The sequence below is a fragment of the Sinocyclocheilus rhinocerous genome, unplaced genomic scaffold (assembly GCF_001515625.1).
Source record: "Sinocyclocheilus rhinocerous isolate Xijiao unplaced genomic scaffold, SAMN03320098_v1.1 scaffold147, whole genome shotgun sequence".
Classification (NCBI taxonomy): domain Eukaryota; kingdom Metazoa; phylum Chordata; class Actinopteri; order Cypriniformes; family Cyprinidae; genus Sinocyclocheilus; species Sinocyclocheilus rhinocerous.
In genome coordinates, this window is record NW_015651498.1 from 346,784 (window position 1) to 361,533 (window position 14,750).

The following is a 14,750-nucleotide window of genomic DNA, read 5'->3' on the forward strand; positions in this document are numbered from 1 at the left end:
TTCTTATATATATATATATATATATAGTGAACATGTAAAATTGAGTGCATGTGCAGTTGTAGCACGAGCTTAATGATTGGCTTTTGGGGAAATTGCCTCTTGAAATGTTGTCATCTGCACCCAACAGATTCCTTTTAGCTCCGCAGTTGTCGAGTTGTTTCTCCAGAGCTTGACTAAACACGAAAGGACTCGTCGTACATTTAAGCAGACAAAAAAATGTATATAATTTGACTGTTTAGGAAATTAGAGTGGTATGAAAGAATCCCTTTTAGTGTGCTGCACGTGCACTATTTGTTTATCTGAAAGGATGCACATTGTATCAATTTACAATTCTGGGTTTGCGCCGCCTCAGGCTGGTGGGTCTCAGAAGTTGGAGAATTAATTAGTTTTTTATTATTATTTATGGAGTAATCTATTTGGAGAGAGGAAGGCATTGCCTCTGGGCTGTGTCCTTTAAACACTGGAGCCCTGACTTCCATTATCTACCGCGCACACGACACACAACAAATGAGAAAAGCACTGCGGAAGATATAGTCGAAACAAAGAAAATAAATGTATAGCCTACTTGGGGGAGAAGAGAATTCAAGTATGTGAAATGAAGGTTTATTTAGTTTGTGAGCTGTATTATCAGCCAGCGTTTGCCGGAGGTGCTTGTTTTGTGCAGATATGTCACACACTCCCGTATCAGATTAATAGTCTGAATGATATTGATTTTTGTTTATTTAGCTGCGTTAATGTTCTGGGTGGGTAGATTTGTAATACAATCTCAGCTGAGCTTAATCTTTCCCCTGCAGCAAAGTTCAGCTGTTACGCCACTTTTGGTCAAGGTGCGTCAAGGTCACGATTCTCCTGAACGATGTGTAACTATGACAGTTTTTGAAAAGCTGTTGAACACAGAACCTGAACACAGAATAACGAAATTGTGCTTGTATGAATCCTAGAGTTCAAAATTTGGCCATAACTATACCTTTCTAAAAGGACAGTTCACCCAAAAATGAAAATTCTGCCATCATTTGCTTGATTGTGCCTCCTCAGGGCTTCCTCGGGGCCAACGGCCAGGGTTTTTTGGCCCGCCGAAAAGCTTGGGCCAAAGCGGGCCAGCTTGGGTTTGAGGAGTGGTTGAACTCCGAGTCGAGTCTATAGTCTATCACAGTCGTGTATTTATTTAGTTGCATATTTTATCTGTCAGTAAGTCTCGTCTCTTTGTACCTGACTGTCTGATGCTCATAGCTCTGCGTATGTCATAAAATATATCATAATCATAGTTTTTGTTCGGGAGCTCCCTCTGTTTCTCTGACTGAAAATATAACAATGTATTGGGACTTCAAATGTTCAGGCCTGACAAATTCATTGATTATGATCAATGTATGACTTATTATTGTAAAACTGGTAAAACATTCATGCTTTGGTTTTAAATCTTCAAGTAAACAACAAAAAAAATGCAAACAAACGGCTGCTTTTATCATGTTCGTTTTGTGATCTCGATAGTTCCAGTGATCTATTTCTGATTCGTTTTCTGATAAACCTTCTCTTTGTTGGTGAAATGATGGGGTTGCGTGATGTTGTTCCAAAGAGGCATGTTAAGGGCGGATTTTAGTGAAGTGCTGCGGAGCTTCTGGACCGACGGTGGAAACGCAGCATGATTTAGTTGAAATTAAGAGTGCTTTTTTGACTTAAAGCGTTAGTTCACCCAAAAATGAAAATTAGCTTGTGTTTTACTCACCCTCGAAGCAATCCTAGGTGTATATGACTTTCTTCTTTCAGACGAATCCAGTCGGAGTTATATTAAAAATTGTCCTGGCTATTCCAAGTCCGAGGCACGTGCGCTGCGCATACGTGCTACGTCATCCGCTGGAACTGCTTCAGTGTATGACAGTCAGCGGAAGTGAGAGAAAAGTGTTTATTACGTTTGAAATATGGATATTATTCTTTAAAAAACACATGGATTCGCTACAGGGGGAGTTTATTCATCCCCCGGAGCCGTCTGCGGCACGTTTTATTATAAATGCGCGAGCTTTATTTGACGACTTGTGGACTGTTCAACTGCAACACCCGCTGACTGCAATGATAGAGCTTGGAATAGCCAGGACAATTTTTTATATAACTCCGACTGGATTCGTCTGAAAGAAGAAAGTCATATACACCTATAGGATTCCTCGAGGGTGAGTAAAACACAAGCTAATTTTCATTTTTGGGTGAACTAACCCTTTAACTTAAAAAGACATCTTTATATAAAATTTCACATGGTTAAGGTTTACTGCCAAATGTACTTTATGGTAAACTACTTTAAAATACTATGAAGTGCACTTAAGTGTGAAACACAGTCATGGCAGTGTACTTCCTTTAAATAGTTTTTAATAGCCTTTTTTTCATAATATTATGTAATGTTACATTAATAATTTTAAGAAAGCATATTGTTTTTATACTTTATTGTTGAAATGTGCCCCCATTTATATTATGGGTAAATTAGGAGATGTGAATAATTTCTACAATGTGACTTGCATTATAGCAGGTTTTCATCTTAAAAGAAACCAGGAGTGTAACATTAGAAAATGTGATGAAAATAGCAGCTCGGTCTTTCCAGCGAAGGTCCAGAGATTTCCCATCATTCACTCTCCAAAGGAGGTCAACACGGCTCTGTTGAGGAAAGCGCTGCTGGAATTTGGCGCTTTATAATTAGAAGCGCTGATAGAGGAGTCAGTCCTGATTGTCTGCCGCTTTAATTTAATGCGCATATAAAGAAGGAAGCAGTGTAATCAAGCTTCAATTAACCGATGACTAAATCTCTCCCACCCCTGCAGCTGCCATCCGCCCCCATCCCACCCCACGGCCCACTCGTGTGGCCACCAACAAGGGCTACTTGTGCTTTCCATTCACATAATCTGCTATAATCAGGAAACGTATGAATCTTTCAGCCATATGGCCACATCACATGTGTCTCTTATAAAGACACGGCAATGAATCTCCCACTTATGTGGATGCGTGTCACATGTGTGCAGAACGGGCTTCCATACTGATAGAATTAGCATGAAGAAACCGCTAACCAGCGTTATGTGTCTGATGCGCCTCAAGTGATCCATATTTCCTGCGAGACATTTAGGGAATATTAATCATAATGTGATTAATTTCCCCCGTCCACTCGTGCGCGCCTCTCGTTGTTTTGGCGGTTTGTGTTGATGTCGCCATGTGAACTGTGTTTAAACTCACACGGATATGAGTTTGTGTGTGTCACGTCTGTGTGTGTTTAAGCAGCTCTGGATGGTCTAATTGGTTTAGCAGCCAAAGGGAGTCAAAGGGCAGCGTAGCGTATCGAGACACAATGTGAACCTGATGCTGGGAAGGATGCTTTCTGTCGACGGAGAGGGAAGACCATGTGTGGGGCTTTAATAGTGTTTAATAGTTCATTTTAAGCTAGAATGTAGTTGAATTATTGAATATATATATATATATATATATATATATATATATATGAAATTTATTTTCTAAAACAAATTTATTATTCAATGTAATATTTTAATATTTATTTCATTTATTATATATTATTTTCTTATTATTTTAGATATTTATTTTCAGGGTTATTATGTAATTTCTTTTTCATTTAAAATAATTATTTATGTGATAATTTGTCATGAAAACAAAAAATTGGATTTATTTTTTATTTATTTCTATTTGTTTATAGGTTTATTATGTGATTATTTTATTTTTATTTATTTTTTTTTTTTTTATATGTGATGATTGGTCATAAAACCATTCCTGTGTAAGCTGTTGTGTTCAAATTACTGCAGTAATTTATATAAGGAATAATTTTATAGGCCGTTAACACAAAATGCTTGTGTTTCATGCATGCCGCCCAATGTGTGAAATAGTATACAGGAAATGTTTCAAATAGTTGTATGCTACGTAATTGTCACATGAGCTTACTTGGTCTAAGTTGTTTAATTAAGAGTAATGCCTTTTGTGAGTCTAATAATGATTGTAGGAGTTAAAAATTGTAAAATTGTGGCTCCGGTTCATTCCTCAAACTAGAAATGGAGGGTCAAGTCAAGTGCACTGCATTGTGGGATACAACATTGTGCAGTGTACTCTGATTGTAATCACATTTTGATTAATTTTGTAGGTCATTCTAGGCACAGTAAATGCATTTATATTGCAAAAGTAGTATGAGTAGTATGCAAATATTCAACCAGTCATTAATTGAGTTGGCCAATGATTGTAAATGCCACTAATAATGCAGAACTCAACCATCTATTGTTTCTCAATGCACAAACAGATAAGCAAGCAGCTTGTGCTCACATTAATGTTAGTTTAAGAGCGGGGCCTGTGTGTTAGGGATGGGAGATCACGTACTTGGCTCTGTTGAGGCCGCTGCTCATTATTATTCATGAGCGTGGGGGTGTTTCTGGGGCCTGGGGGCGCGATTATCTTCTCCCTCAGCGCTTGTTGTGCTGAAGGCCTCAGGACAGGGGCCTGTTTGGCACTGCCGCTGGGGTCTAATGGGTCTGGCCTCGTTCCCCTGTCTTTTTCTTTTGCTGTATCACTCTCTCTGGCCGCTGCTAATCACTCTGGGACGCTGGTTGCGCTCTGTGCCTGGCACGAATTCACTCTCTGTCCCTTCCCTCCGCTTTGCCCTGAGAATGGCCTGCCGTGTGAGAAGAACTCTTGCTATTATACTGTTTGATAAATCAGAACATTAAATATCTGCAAAAGAGTTCAGAGTTAAAGTGTTTGTATTAATACATAATATGCCACTCTCAAACACATGCCAAAAAGATCAAAAAGCATCAAATCTTTGAAAGATATCACAGCCCTGTGCAAAAAAGGCTTAATATGATCAAATTTGATGATGCTGAGTTCCTATCATGTAGTTTTTCACAAAATAAGAATGAAGATTTTTCTAATTGCATATACGTATATGTATCAGCTTTAATGTTCTTATAAAAAATAACAAAGGAAATCAATTGTCAGAAGTCTTGCTTGTGTGGAGAAAATGGAAATCAGGGTTAAGCATAAAATAATGTCAGAATCATTCATGCATGTAAAAATCGGCTCAGAATTGAACAAATCATTGTAAACTCTGGTGATTAAGGAAAAATACAAGACTTCTATAGCCTTAGAAATGGTTCTAGAAAGAAAGAATGATACAAAATGCATCATATTTTGTGAGAAAGTGTGACATGCTTAAGCAAAACAGGCACTGTTTTCTGGAATCAGCATCCGAAAATAGTAAGAAACATGTACTGTATTTCATTCCTCAAATACGATGCACGATGGTGTATTCACAAGATTTGTTTGAGACACTAAGTAGAAGGTGAATGCGATATTCCTCTATATTCTTCTAAAGGTTGCATAAAAAGCAAACTGTGCTTTACTGGTCATTTTACATGCAAGTTAGTTATTCTTGGTCAGAATTAAATGCAAAACTTGCTAAACAGCTGCTTCTGTCTTTGCGTCTCTCTAGGTGATGAGTATTTTGAGTAACCCCAGTGGCGTCCCGTCCCAGCCTCAGCACGATTTCTCCATCTCTCCTCTCCACGGCAGTCTGGAGGTGTCTAACTCCATCTCAGCGAGCTGCAGCCAGCGTTCAGACCCCATCAAGAGTGTGGACAGTCTGGCCTCCTCTCAGTCCTACTGTCCCCCCACATACAGCGCCACCAGCTACAGTGTGGACCCCGTCACTGCTGGATACCAGTACAGCCAGTACGGCCAGAGTACGTACTGCCCCTCCATTATACACTCTGTATATGTGATTACATGTCTCTGTTGTGGAAAATGTCTTAGTAAGTCTCGCCAAGGGTGCATTTCATTGATTAAAAATACAGTAAAAACAGTAAATATTATTACGATTTCAAATACCTGTTTGTGAAAATGTCATTTATTTCATTTTCAGCATCATTCCTCCAGTCTTCAGTGTCACATGATCCTTCAGAAATCATTCTAATATGCTGATTTGCTGCTTAAGAAACATTTCTGATTATTATTCATGTTGAAAACAGTTGTGCTGCCGAATAAAAATTGTGGAAATCGTAATATATTTTGACTATGACTATCTACGACCCAAAATGACCTATTTTATATAATTGTAGTTTATAGCTTCATTTATAGCTTGCATTTGGTGCAAAAGCCATTCAGCTCAAATTAGTCAATTAAATTGTTTTACATAAACTGTTTGCTATCAGTAATTTTTTTTTTAAGAAATTAATACTTTTATTCAACAAGGAAGCATTAAATTGATCAACAGTGACAGTAAAGACAATAAATATTACAACAGATTTCTATTTCAAATAAATGCTGTTCTTTTGAACTTTCTATTCATCCGAGAATCCCGAAAAAAATGTATCACGATTTCCACAAAAATATGAAGTAGCAGAAAAACATTATTAATAACTGAGCACCAAAATTTATTTAGAATAACAGAGCAGCAAATCAGCATATTAGAATGATTTCTGAAGGATCGTGTGAAACTGAAGACTGGAGTAATGATGCTGAAAATTCATCTTTGCATCACAGGAATAAATTACATTTTAAAATATATTAACATAGAAAACAGTTATTTAAAATAGTAATAATATTTCACAATATTAGTGATTTTACTGTATAGTTGATCACAAGCAAGCACAACACATGCTGATCTTTTCAGTAGGGAAGCCATTACAGTTTAGTCACACTGATGCCCTGTGCATATTGGCAGTTATAGTTGATTTCCTCTCTGAGGGTGAGCCGTGCCGGTCGCTGACCATCTCAGGACGCTTTGACCCCTTTGCCCATCAGAGCAGGGCAGACACATGCTCCTGATAAAGACCCCAGCACCGGCCACGGGCTCCTCTGTTAGTCACAGTACTCTTCCCTAGACTGAGAAACGGGTACTTCAAAGCACACTTTAACACCCTGAGGGCCCTAATGTCCTTCACCTCACACACACACACACACACACACAAGTTTCAGGGCAGGAAAGAATTGATTGATTGAATTAACATAATCAGAGGCTGATGTTGTCACAGAAGTCACTGGCTTCCATCTACATGTGTGTTTTGTGATGTATACGTCTTACAAACCTTGAGATATTGTGTCCAAACTTTTAAATAGTAGTTTGGGAATAAAATAGTTCCCGTAGGTTTTATCTAAATCTAACAAAACTCTCTTTGAGGATGTCTTCAAAGGTAAAAATGATTCAAAAGTTTTTGTTTTTTGTACAAAGGTTTGGGTTAGTCTGTAGTCATTATAATGAGCTCTATAGAGGTCTGTGGTTTGTCTGCGGTGAGATGTGTAGGTAAACGTGTGTGTGTGGGAGTGTGAAGTAGTGTCAGGTCCATCAGAAGGTGCGGGAGGGTTGATTGAAGAGATCTGACGAGCGAATGTCAGGTTAATTATGAGTGAGATTGAGAGGACTGATCTGTTTAATGAGTTAGACGAGAGAGCTGCTGAAATTGAGGCGAGTATGAAGCATGAAATCTCAAACGCTCAGAGTAATAAAGACTGGCACATACACACACACACACAGAGCTGAATGAATGACACCAGGCATTCTCGTCTCTCTGGCTCTTGAATGACTAAATTCCCATTTTAGCTTATATTTTATCTTCTATCAATTTAAACTTACTTATTCATTTCTAATATATATATTTTTTTCTGAAAAAAATAAAATCAATTTTTGAAAATATAAAAATAAAAGCTCATTCAAAATAACTACTACTATAATAGGATAGAAATAATAATAAAATAACTGATTCACAAAGTGCAAGGGAGTACACTGTAAAAAATTTGATTTTAACAGTAAAAGACTGTAAAAATGCTACAGTAAAAACCTGTTAACTGGTTAACAGTATGTTTCCATACTGTATTCGGTGAATAAATGTAATTACATTTAATATGTAATTTTTGGAAGTGAAAAAGAAAAAGTCATTGTATAATTTACAGTAAAAAAACGTAAGTTGACACTCCTAGAATTCCCTGCATGAGGCTTCATATTTGATGTTTTTTTTTGTTGAAATAACATGTTTCTTTAAGTTTTTTCTTATCATTGTATAATTTACAGTGAAAAACTGTAAATTGACACTCCCAGAATTCCCTGCATGACACTTCATATTTGATGTTTTTTTGTTGAAATAACATGTTTCTTTAAGTTTTTTCTTATCAGTTGTGTACATCTACACATGTAATCTTACATCTAATGTTGTTAAATTAATGTTTATTGCATTATTTCAGTATCATGTGTGTCACCATGATGGAGTTTAGTGTTTGTGTGAATGACACTGTGCACCTTCTATATATAAGAACTACCCTCCTCAGCTCGTAGAAAAGCTGTTTGTGATGAGCTTTGGTTCATCATGTGACTTTCTCATCACCACCTGTATTTGGTGGTTATCAGTGCATTGCAATGGTTCAAAACAGATATTAACACTTCAATATGTTGGTTTATTAACATTACATCAGTTAATGAAAGGCGGTATTTTATTGTGAATTTAAGTTAAGTCTGTAAAAAACCTAAAATGTTGCTACCATATTTTTTTTTACGGTGAAGTTCTGGCAACCACAGCTGCCGGTATTTTACCGTAAATTTCACAGATATTTTTTTACAGTGTATGTTTGGGAGTAAGCCATGCTGAAACCACAAATAACATTGTTTTTTAACACCATTGTTTATGGAACTGTTTTTTTTTTAATCACAATTAGGTCTTTTTTTATGGTAAATGCAACTAGTATAAATAAAAATGCACCTAAAAAGCCATATTGACCACACAGTCTTCAGGACCAGAATGTTCCATTTTATAAAACATCAGTAAATAAACAACAAAAAGTGCAATGCATGTACATTTGAATACGTTTTTGAACCCGTTCATTGAAACAAACCATTTGAACAAACCAAAATGAAGGCCTTCCGTATGCTAGTGGTGGTTTATTAATGCATAAATTGGTGTGCGATTGTTTTCATGTGGAACGTCCTGCTCATGAGAATGTGTTTGTGTGTCATTTCCTCCAGCCACTGTGGACTATCTGGCCAAGAACGTGGGTCTGTCGACTCAGAGAAGGATGAAGCTGGGCGATCATTCGGCGGTGCTGGGACTTCTGCAGGTGGAGACGGGACAGGCTTACTGAGTCCGACCACCACAAACACCCCTTCACACGCTCTCAGATGCACAGACACCAGCTGGAGCTCTTTACTGCATCAGCCGGCACGAGCGTGAGCGGTTTTTCTCTGATTTTCAAGACAAGAAACTCTTGCCATTCCATCTGACGTGACCTTCTCCTGATTGCGGGCTCTAACTCGGTCAAGAGGACCATGCAACGGCTACAGGCACGTCGACGGACACCGCGTACTGCAAGAATGCATTCCGAGCCATTTCCAAAATGTACTTTCACCTCGCTGTGCATAGTCGTGTATGAATCTCAGTGTAATTACAACGGATAATCTCGCTTGTTTTCTATCTATATTGTTATGACGATTGCCCTTACAGTTGTTGTAATTCTGATTATCGTAACTATTGTTTCGTTTCGTTGTTTCTAGATCCACACGTAGCATTTTTTACTAATTCAAACCCGAGGTTTTTTACGTGAAATGCTAGCAGTGGGCTAAAACGGGGGTTCGAGTGTGTGTGTTGAAAGTGTGACTGCTGGTTTTTCACTTTCAAGCCGTAACGTTCCTGAGCGATTTGATCTTCTCTGCCTTCATATTTCACTTGACATTCCATGCAAACTTGGCCACTCTCTGGCTATCTGCTGGGAATTAGCAGTGCTTTTAGAGGACCAGCGATTTTTCCCTCACTCAAATCAAATGCCTGTTTTGTCCTCAGCGATCATCTGGGGGAAAGAAAACGGCATTGTTTGGATAGACAGAGAATTTAGAAAGTTATGGATTTTATTCTATAATTTTTTTTAGAGAGAAGCAACACTTAGCCCTCAAACTAGAAGACAAGAAAATTAATAGTTTCAAACATTCATATTATGTTTTTGAGTTAGGAAATGCAAACATTTTTACCATTCCATATAGATAATACAGTTTACTTGTATTAACTAAGTAAAATGTTTAAAACGTACGTAAAGTGAATTTTAGACCAAGAACAAAAGTGTTTAAAAGTTTGGGGTCAGTATGATTTTTTAAATATTTTTGAAAAAGTCTTTTTGATCAAGAATGCCGTAAAAACACTAAATATTATTATAATTTCAAAAAAGTATTTTCTATTTGAATATGTTTTAAGATTTAATTTATTCCCATGATGCAAAGCTGAATTTTCAGCATCATTACTCCAGTCTTCAGTGTCGCATGATCCTTCAGAAATCATTCTAATATGCTGATTTGCTGCTCAAGAAACATTTCTGATTATTATCCATGTTGAAAACAGTCAAGCTGCTTAATATTTTTGTGTAAACTATGATACATTTTTTCAGGATTCTTTGATGAATAGAAAGTTCAAAAGAACAGCATTTATTAGATATCTTATTTAATATTATAAATGTCTTTACTGTCGATTTTCATGTCAATTTATTGCATCTCTGCTGAATAAAATGATACATTTTTTTTTTTTTAATTCAAACTGGCCCTATACTTTTGACAATTTATGATAATTTCGACAACATTCCATAAATTTCTGCCTATGACCAGATTACAGAGGTGACCAATCAAATAATCCATCTCGACCTCTTTCTTACTTTCTCTCTGGTTTTTATTTTCTTTTTTTATATTACAAACCCATACAAAAACACACGCCAGGGCTCCTGTATTTAAGATCTCGTGCATTCACAAGTTTGTACAAAAAAAGTTGTGAAATTTCAACATTTGTGTAGCACTTGCAGGTGACATTTTGACACATAAATGGAACTGTACAGTAGATGAAGCAGATCGTTTATTGTTTGTTTATAAAGAATATGTTTTATACTAAAACAGCAAAGGTGTTGTGTGGTAGATGAAGCAGGGGATATGTGTAAGTCTTATATTGTAATTTTGTGTTTATATTTACTGCATTTGTTTCTTTGCTTTCAATAGTTATTATGTATCATTTTTCTTACGATTCAATGTGAGAAGCTCTCGATGAAAGACAGTCGCACTTAAAACTGAATGGAAGGTGAATCATATTGCTTATGAATCCTAGCTTCAAATTTGCTCTGCTTAAGAAAGAGCACTTTCGTGGATCCATAATAAAGATCAAGTATTGACATTGACATAATATTTGGATCGAAGTGACTGATGGCTCATTTAACGGACAGTGGGAAACACAGCAGTGTTTGGTGCTAACTGACTGCTTCTGACTCAATGAATTCCTCAACGAATCTTCGAGTGAACGTTTCACTGGGTGCATTTAAGGCAAAAAGAACTCTAAAACAAAACACCTGACCCAAACCCCGCCCTCTTCCCTTTCAACTGTCGATATCTTTATCAAATGAGCAATGAAAATGAAAAGACTTCTAGTATAGATCATCCACGGCTAACACCTTTGTTAATCAACATTTGGATATTTAAAATATTACCCATCATGCCCCTCCGGGACGTCAAACTTGGGCACCTGCTTTCGTTAGCATTTGTGTTTATGCTTTCCTCCCATTTCCTTTCAGCATGTGTATACGTTACCATGGTATAATTTATTCTGCTGTATGAAGTAGTAGCTTTAGTAGGAACCTTGTATTTGGTATTTACTACCTTCAGCCTGTTGGTGTCTTTACTGTAAACACTGGCGTAAATGTTATCAATTAAAGATCTAAAACTGACATAAGGCTCAAACGTTCAGTTTCCAGAGTTTGTCTTTTATAGTACTTTTTATTGATTTTTTTTTTTTTGACAAAATAATGAAAGGTTTGACTATGAAAGCTGTTCTAGATTCAATTTTTTGACTTTTTATACCTTATTATATGTGTCATGCCAAGGTTTTCTATGGTGTAGTTTATAGAGTGCAAGGAAAGTTGGAACCGAAGAGAAATTTGAAATGGTAGAAGATGCAAAATATTACTATAAACATTTATATGCTAAAGTTCTTAGTTTTGTCTCAGTGAAGAATATACTGTATGTTTATAATAATTTCAACACTGAAGCTACCTGGGCTGTGTTTCCCAAAAACCTAATTAGATTATAAAAACAATTTCCAAACCACTGGTCTCTATGATGATCTACACTGTAAAAAATATGTTTTTCTAAATTGTAAATAAAACAAAGATTATTGGAGTATGTTTTACAAAAAATAAAAAATTCTATTTAGGTCCCGATCTATTTGATACCATTTGAAGTCCCGATCTGAATCAAATGAATCGGATCGCGATTCGTTTGATTCAGATCGTGACTTCAAATAGCCTAGTATCAAATAGATCGGGACCTAAATAGTATTTTTATTTTTTGTAAAATGATTCGAAACAGCGAATCACTTTGCGACGCAATGGTTTAACTGAGTTTCGAAAAGCTCCGTTTCACCCATCTATGACTATACGTGATTTTTAAAATCATTACAAAGGATGTCGAAAATGAATGGCTCTTTTGATCTGTTTTTTCTCTCTCTAATGAATCGCATGAACTGAATGATCGAAGTCACGAGTTTGAATCAATCGGAGCGGTTCCAGCGTAAATGACTCACTCAATTGAATCAGTTTGTCTGTTCCTGTTTTCGCGTCTTCTTCAGCCACGTTTACAGTCAGCACTACTACTGGAAGAAATGTAGTATTTGTGGAAAGTAGTATGCAGAAAGCAGTTAATGAAGTGGAAAAATGGGTAAATAAGTGGAGTTTTAGACTGTCAGTAGAAAAAACTAAAGTGATATGTTTCTCAAAAAAGAAGAAATCACCAAATATTAAACTAAAGATTTATGGAAAAATGTTAGAGCAGGTAACAGAAATTAGGTTCCTTGATTTTTTTTTTATTAGTAGTATATGATATATTTGTTCATCGAGGCCTCACACTCCATCCCAGTAGGTGGCGGAAATGCACCTTAAGCTGGTTTGCCAACCGCCATTAAACACAAAAGAAGAAGAAGAAGAAGAAGCACTACTACTGGCTTAGCTCGCTAGTTGTATGACATTAACTGAAATAATCGAAAAAAGTATGATGTTTGCAAATAAAATATCAATATTTACATTCCAAAGATAACAAATCTACGAACATATTCAGGTAAGGTGACCGGTTTACTTCTAACTAGTGAAACACTCCATTAATATGACGAGCTGCAGCTCAAAATACATGTTAGATGGAAACATTGTGCATTATGATCGAGTTTGTAGCTTAATTGACTATACTTGAAATAGTTTGAGCACTGTAATTCAGTTGAAATATTTGAGAAATTATTGTTGGACTGATTGTATTAGTCTATATACAGTGATAGTCGATGTAAAAAAAAGCAAATGGGAGAAGCAGATGAACACAATACAGCAGAACAACATAAAGTTAAAGAGGGTAAACTTTATCAGTCAGCTGAACTGCGCTCGTATGTTCTGCTCTTATATGTTCTTACTCCACACATGTATTAAATGTGCGCAGTTTTCTGGTGTATTCACTTTAACTTCTCAGGTAATATCAATGGTATTTCAGATGCCGCCAAAATTACAACAACAGTGGTTACACATATATTTAATTGTTTGATCAAAATTATTGCTAGGGACAATTTAGTAGTCGCTGGATATTGGTAGGGACATGTCATAGCGTCCCTACTAAATTCTATGCCCTTAGTGTACAGTGTACTCTTTTTGGGAAATACAGCCCAGGTCAAACACCTTTAACATGTACTAACGGTTTAACAATTAAATCTTTACCTTAATACCTTTGAATTATCAGTTCTAGCTCCTTGTACAGGCTTACAAAAGCAGGTAAATCAAGACCAGAAGGAATTGATGAGGTTTGCGTCCTCTTGTTCTTTTTGGAAAATATTAAGATTATGATAAGATTGCACCATTCCCTTAAGAAAATATCAGATTCTCCTAGATTTGTTCTTAAAATCAACTACTTTAGTTTTTTCTGTCCGTTTTTCTTCAGCAGTTGCCAATTCGTCTTTTGCACCAGTACTTTATATATACTTTTTGTATATTTTTCTCACATTTTTGGTTCCCCAAAGAACCTTCTCTTTGTGTGAAGAACGTTTTAATAATCGAAAGAACCTTTTTCACTTTAAAGAATCTTCTGTGCAATGAAAAGATTGGTTCTTCATTGAACCAATCAATGCCAATAAAGAACCTTTATTTTTAAGAGTGTAGAATTGGTGAAAAGTAGGTATCATAGACAGTATCCTACTTTACTTAAAGTTAGGTGCATGTGAAGACTCTGGAACGAAAGCGATTTTTTTGTAACACATAGCACAGTATGTACAGCTGTGGTGATTAATTCTGCCATTGTCTAGCTATGACATTCCTCCTCACTGTCTGTCTGCTTTGGCCTGGACTCATGTGGCAGACGCTGTCACACAGGAACTGCTGGTATGCTGATGGCATGGCCAGAGATTCCAAACCACATGATACCAAAACCAGCTGCTGCTGTCCCAACACCGACATGCTGGACATTTTATACATACTGTAGGTGATTTCAGTTGATCAAGCTGATGATAACTCAATGCAACCATTGTTCCTTTCTGATCAACTTAAAAATAATGCATTGAATTAGTGCTGGGCGGTATGACCAAAAATTTATATCACGGTATTTTTCAAAATTATACCGGTTTCACGGTTCATGACGGTATTTTTTTTTTCATGCATGACCGGGTGTTAACCATATTTTCTACTGATTGAGAGAGGAAATACTGCAGTATATTGACTTAGAATGCCCTATTTTACTGTCACGATGAGTGAATATT

The 14,750-nt window shown here is 36.5% G+C and overlaps 1 protein-coding gene across 2 annotated transcripts in view; it reads left to right on the forward strand.

Annotated features, from left to right (window-relative positions):
• Positions 1-9,795, forward strand: part of pax7a (paired box 7a) — a 60,509-nt gene extending 50,714 nt beyond the window's left edge. For both annotated transcript variants that reach the window (XM_016518382.1, XM_016518383.1), the window contains exons 8-9: positions 5,459-5,708; positions 8,978-9,795. In XM_016518382.1, the coding sequence (XP_016373868.1) occupies positions 5,459-5,708; positions 8,978-9,093 (366 nt within the window). In that variant the 3' untranslated portion in view covers positions 9,094-9,795. The remainder of the gene's footprint in view (positions 1-5,458; positions 5,709-8,977) is intronic.
• The last annotated feature ends 4,955 nt before the right edge of the window (positions 9,796-14,750 follow it).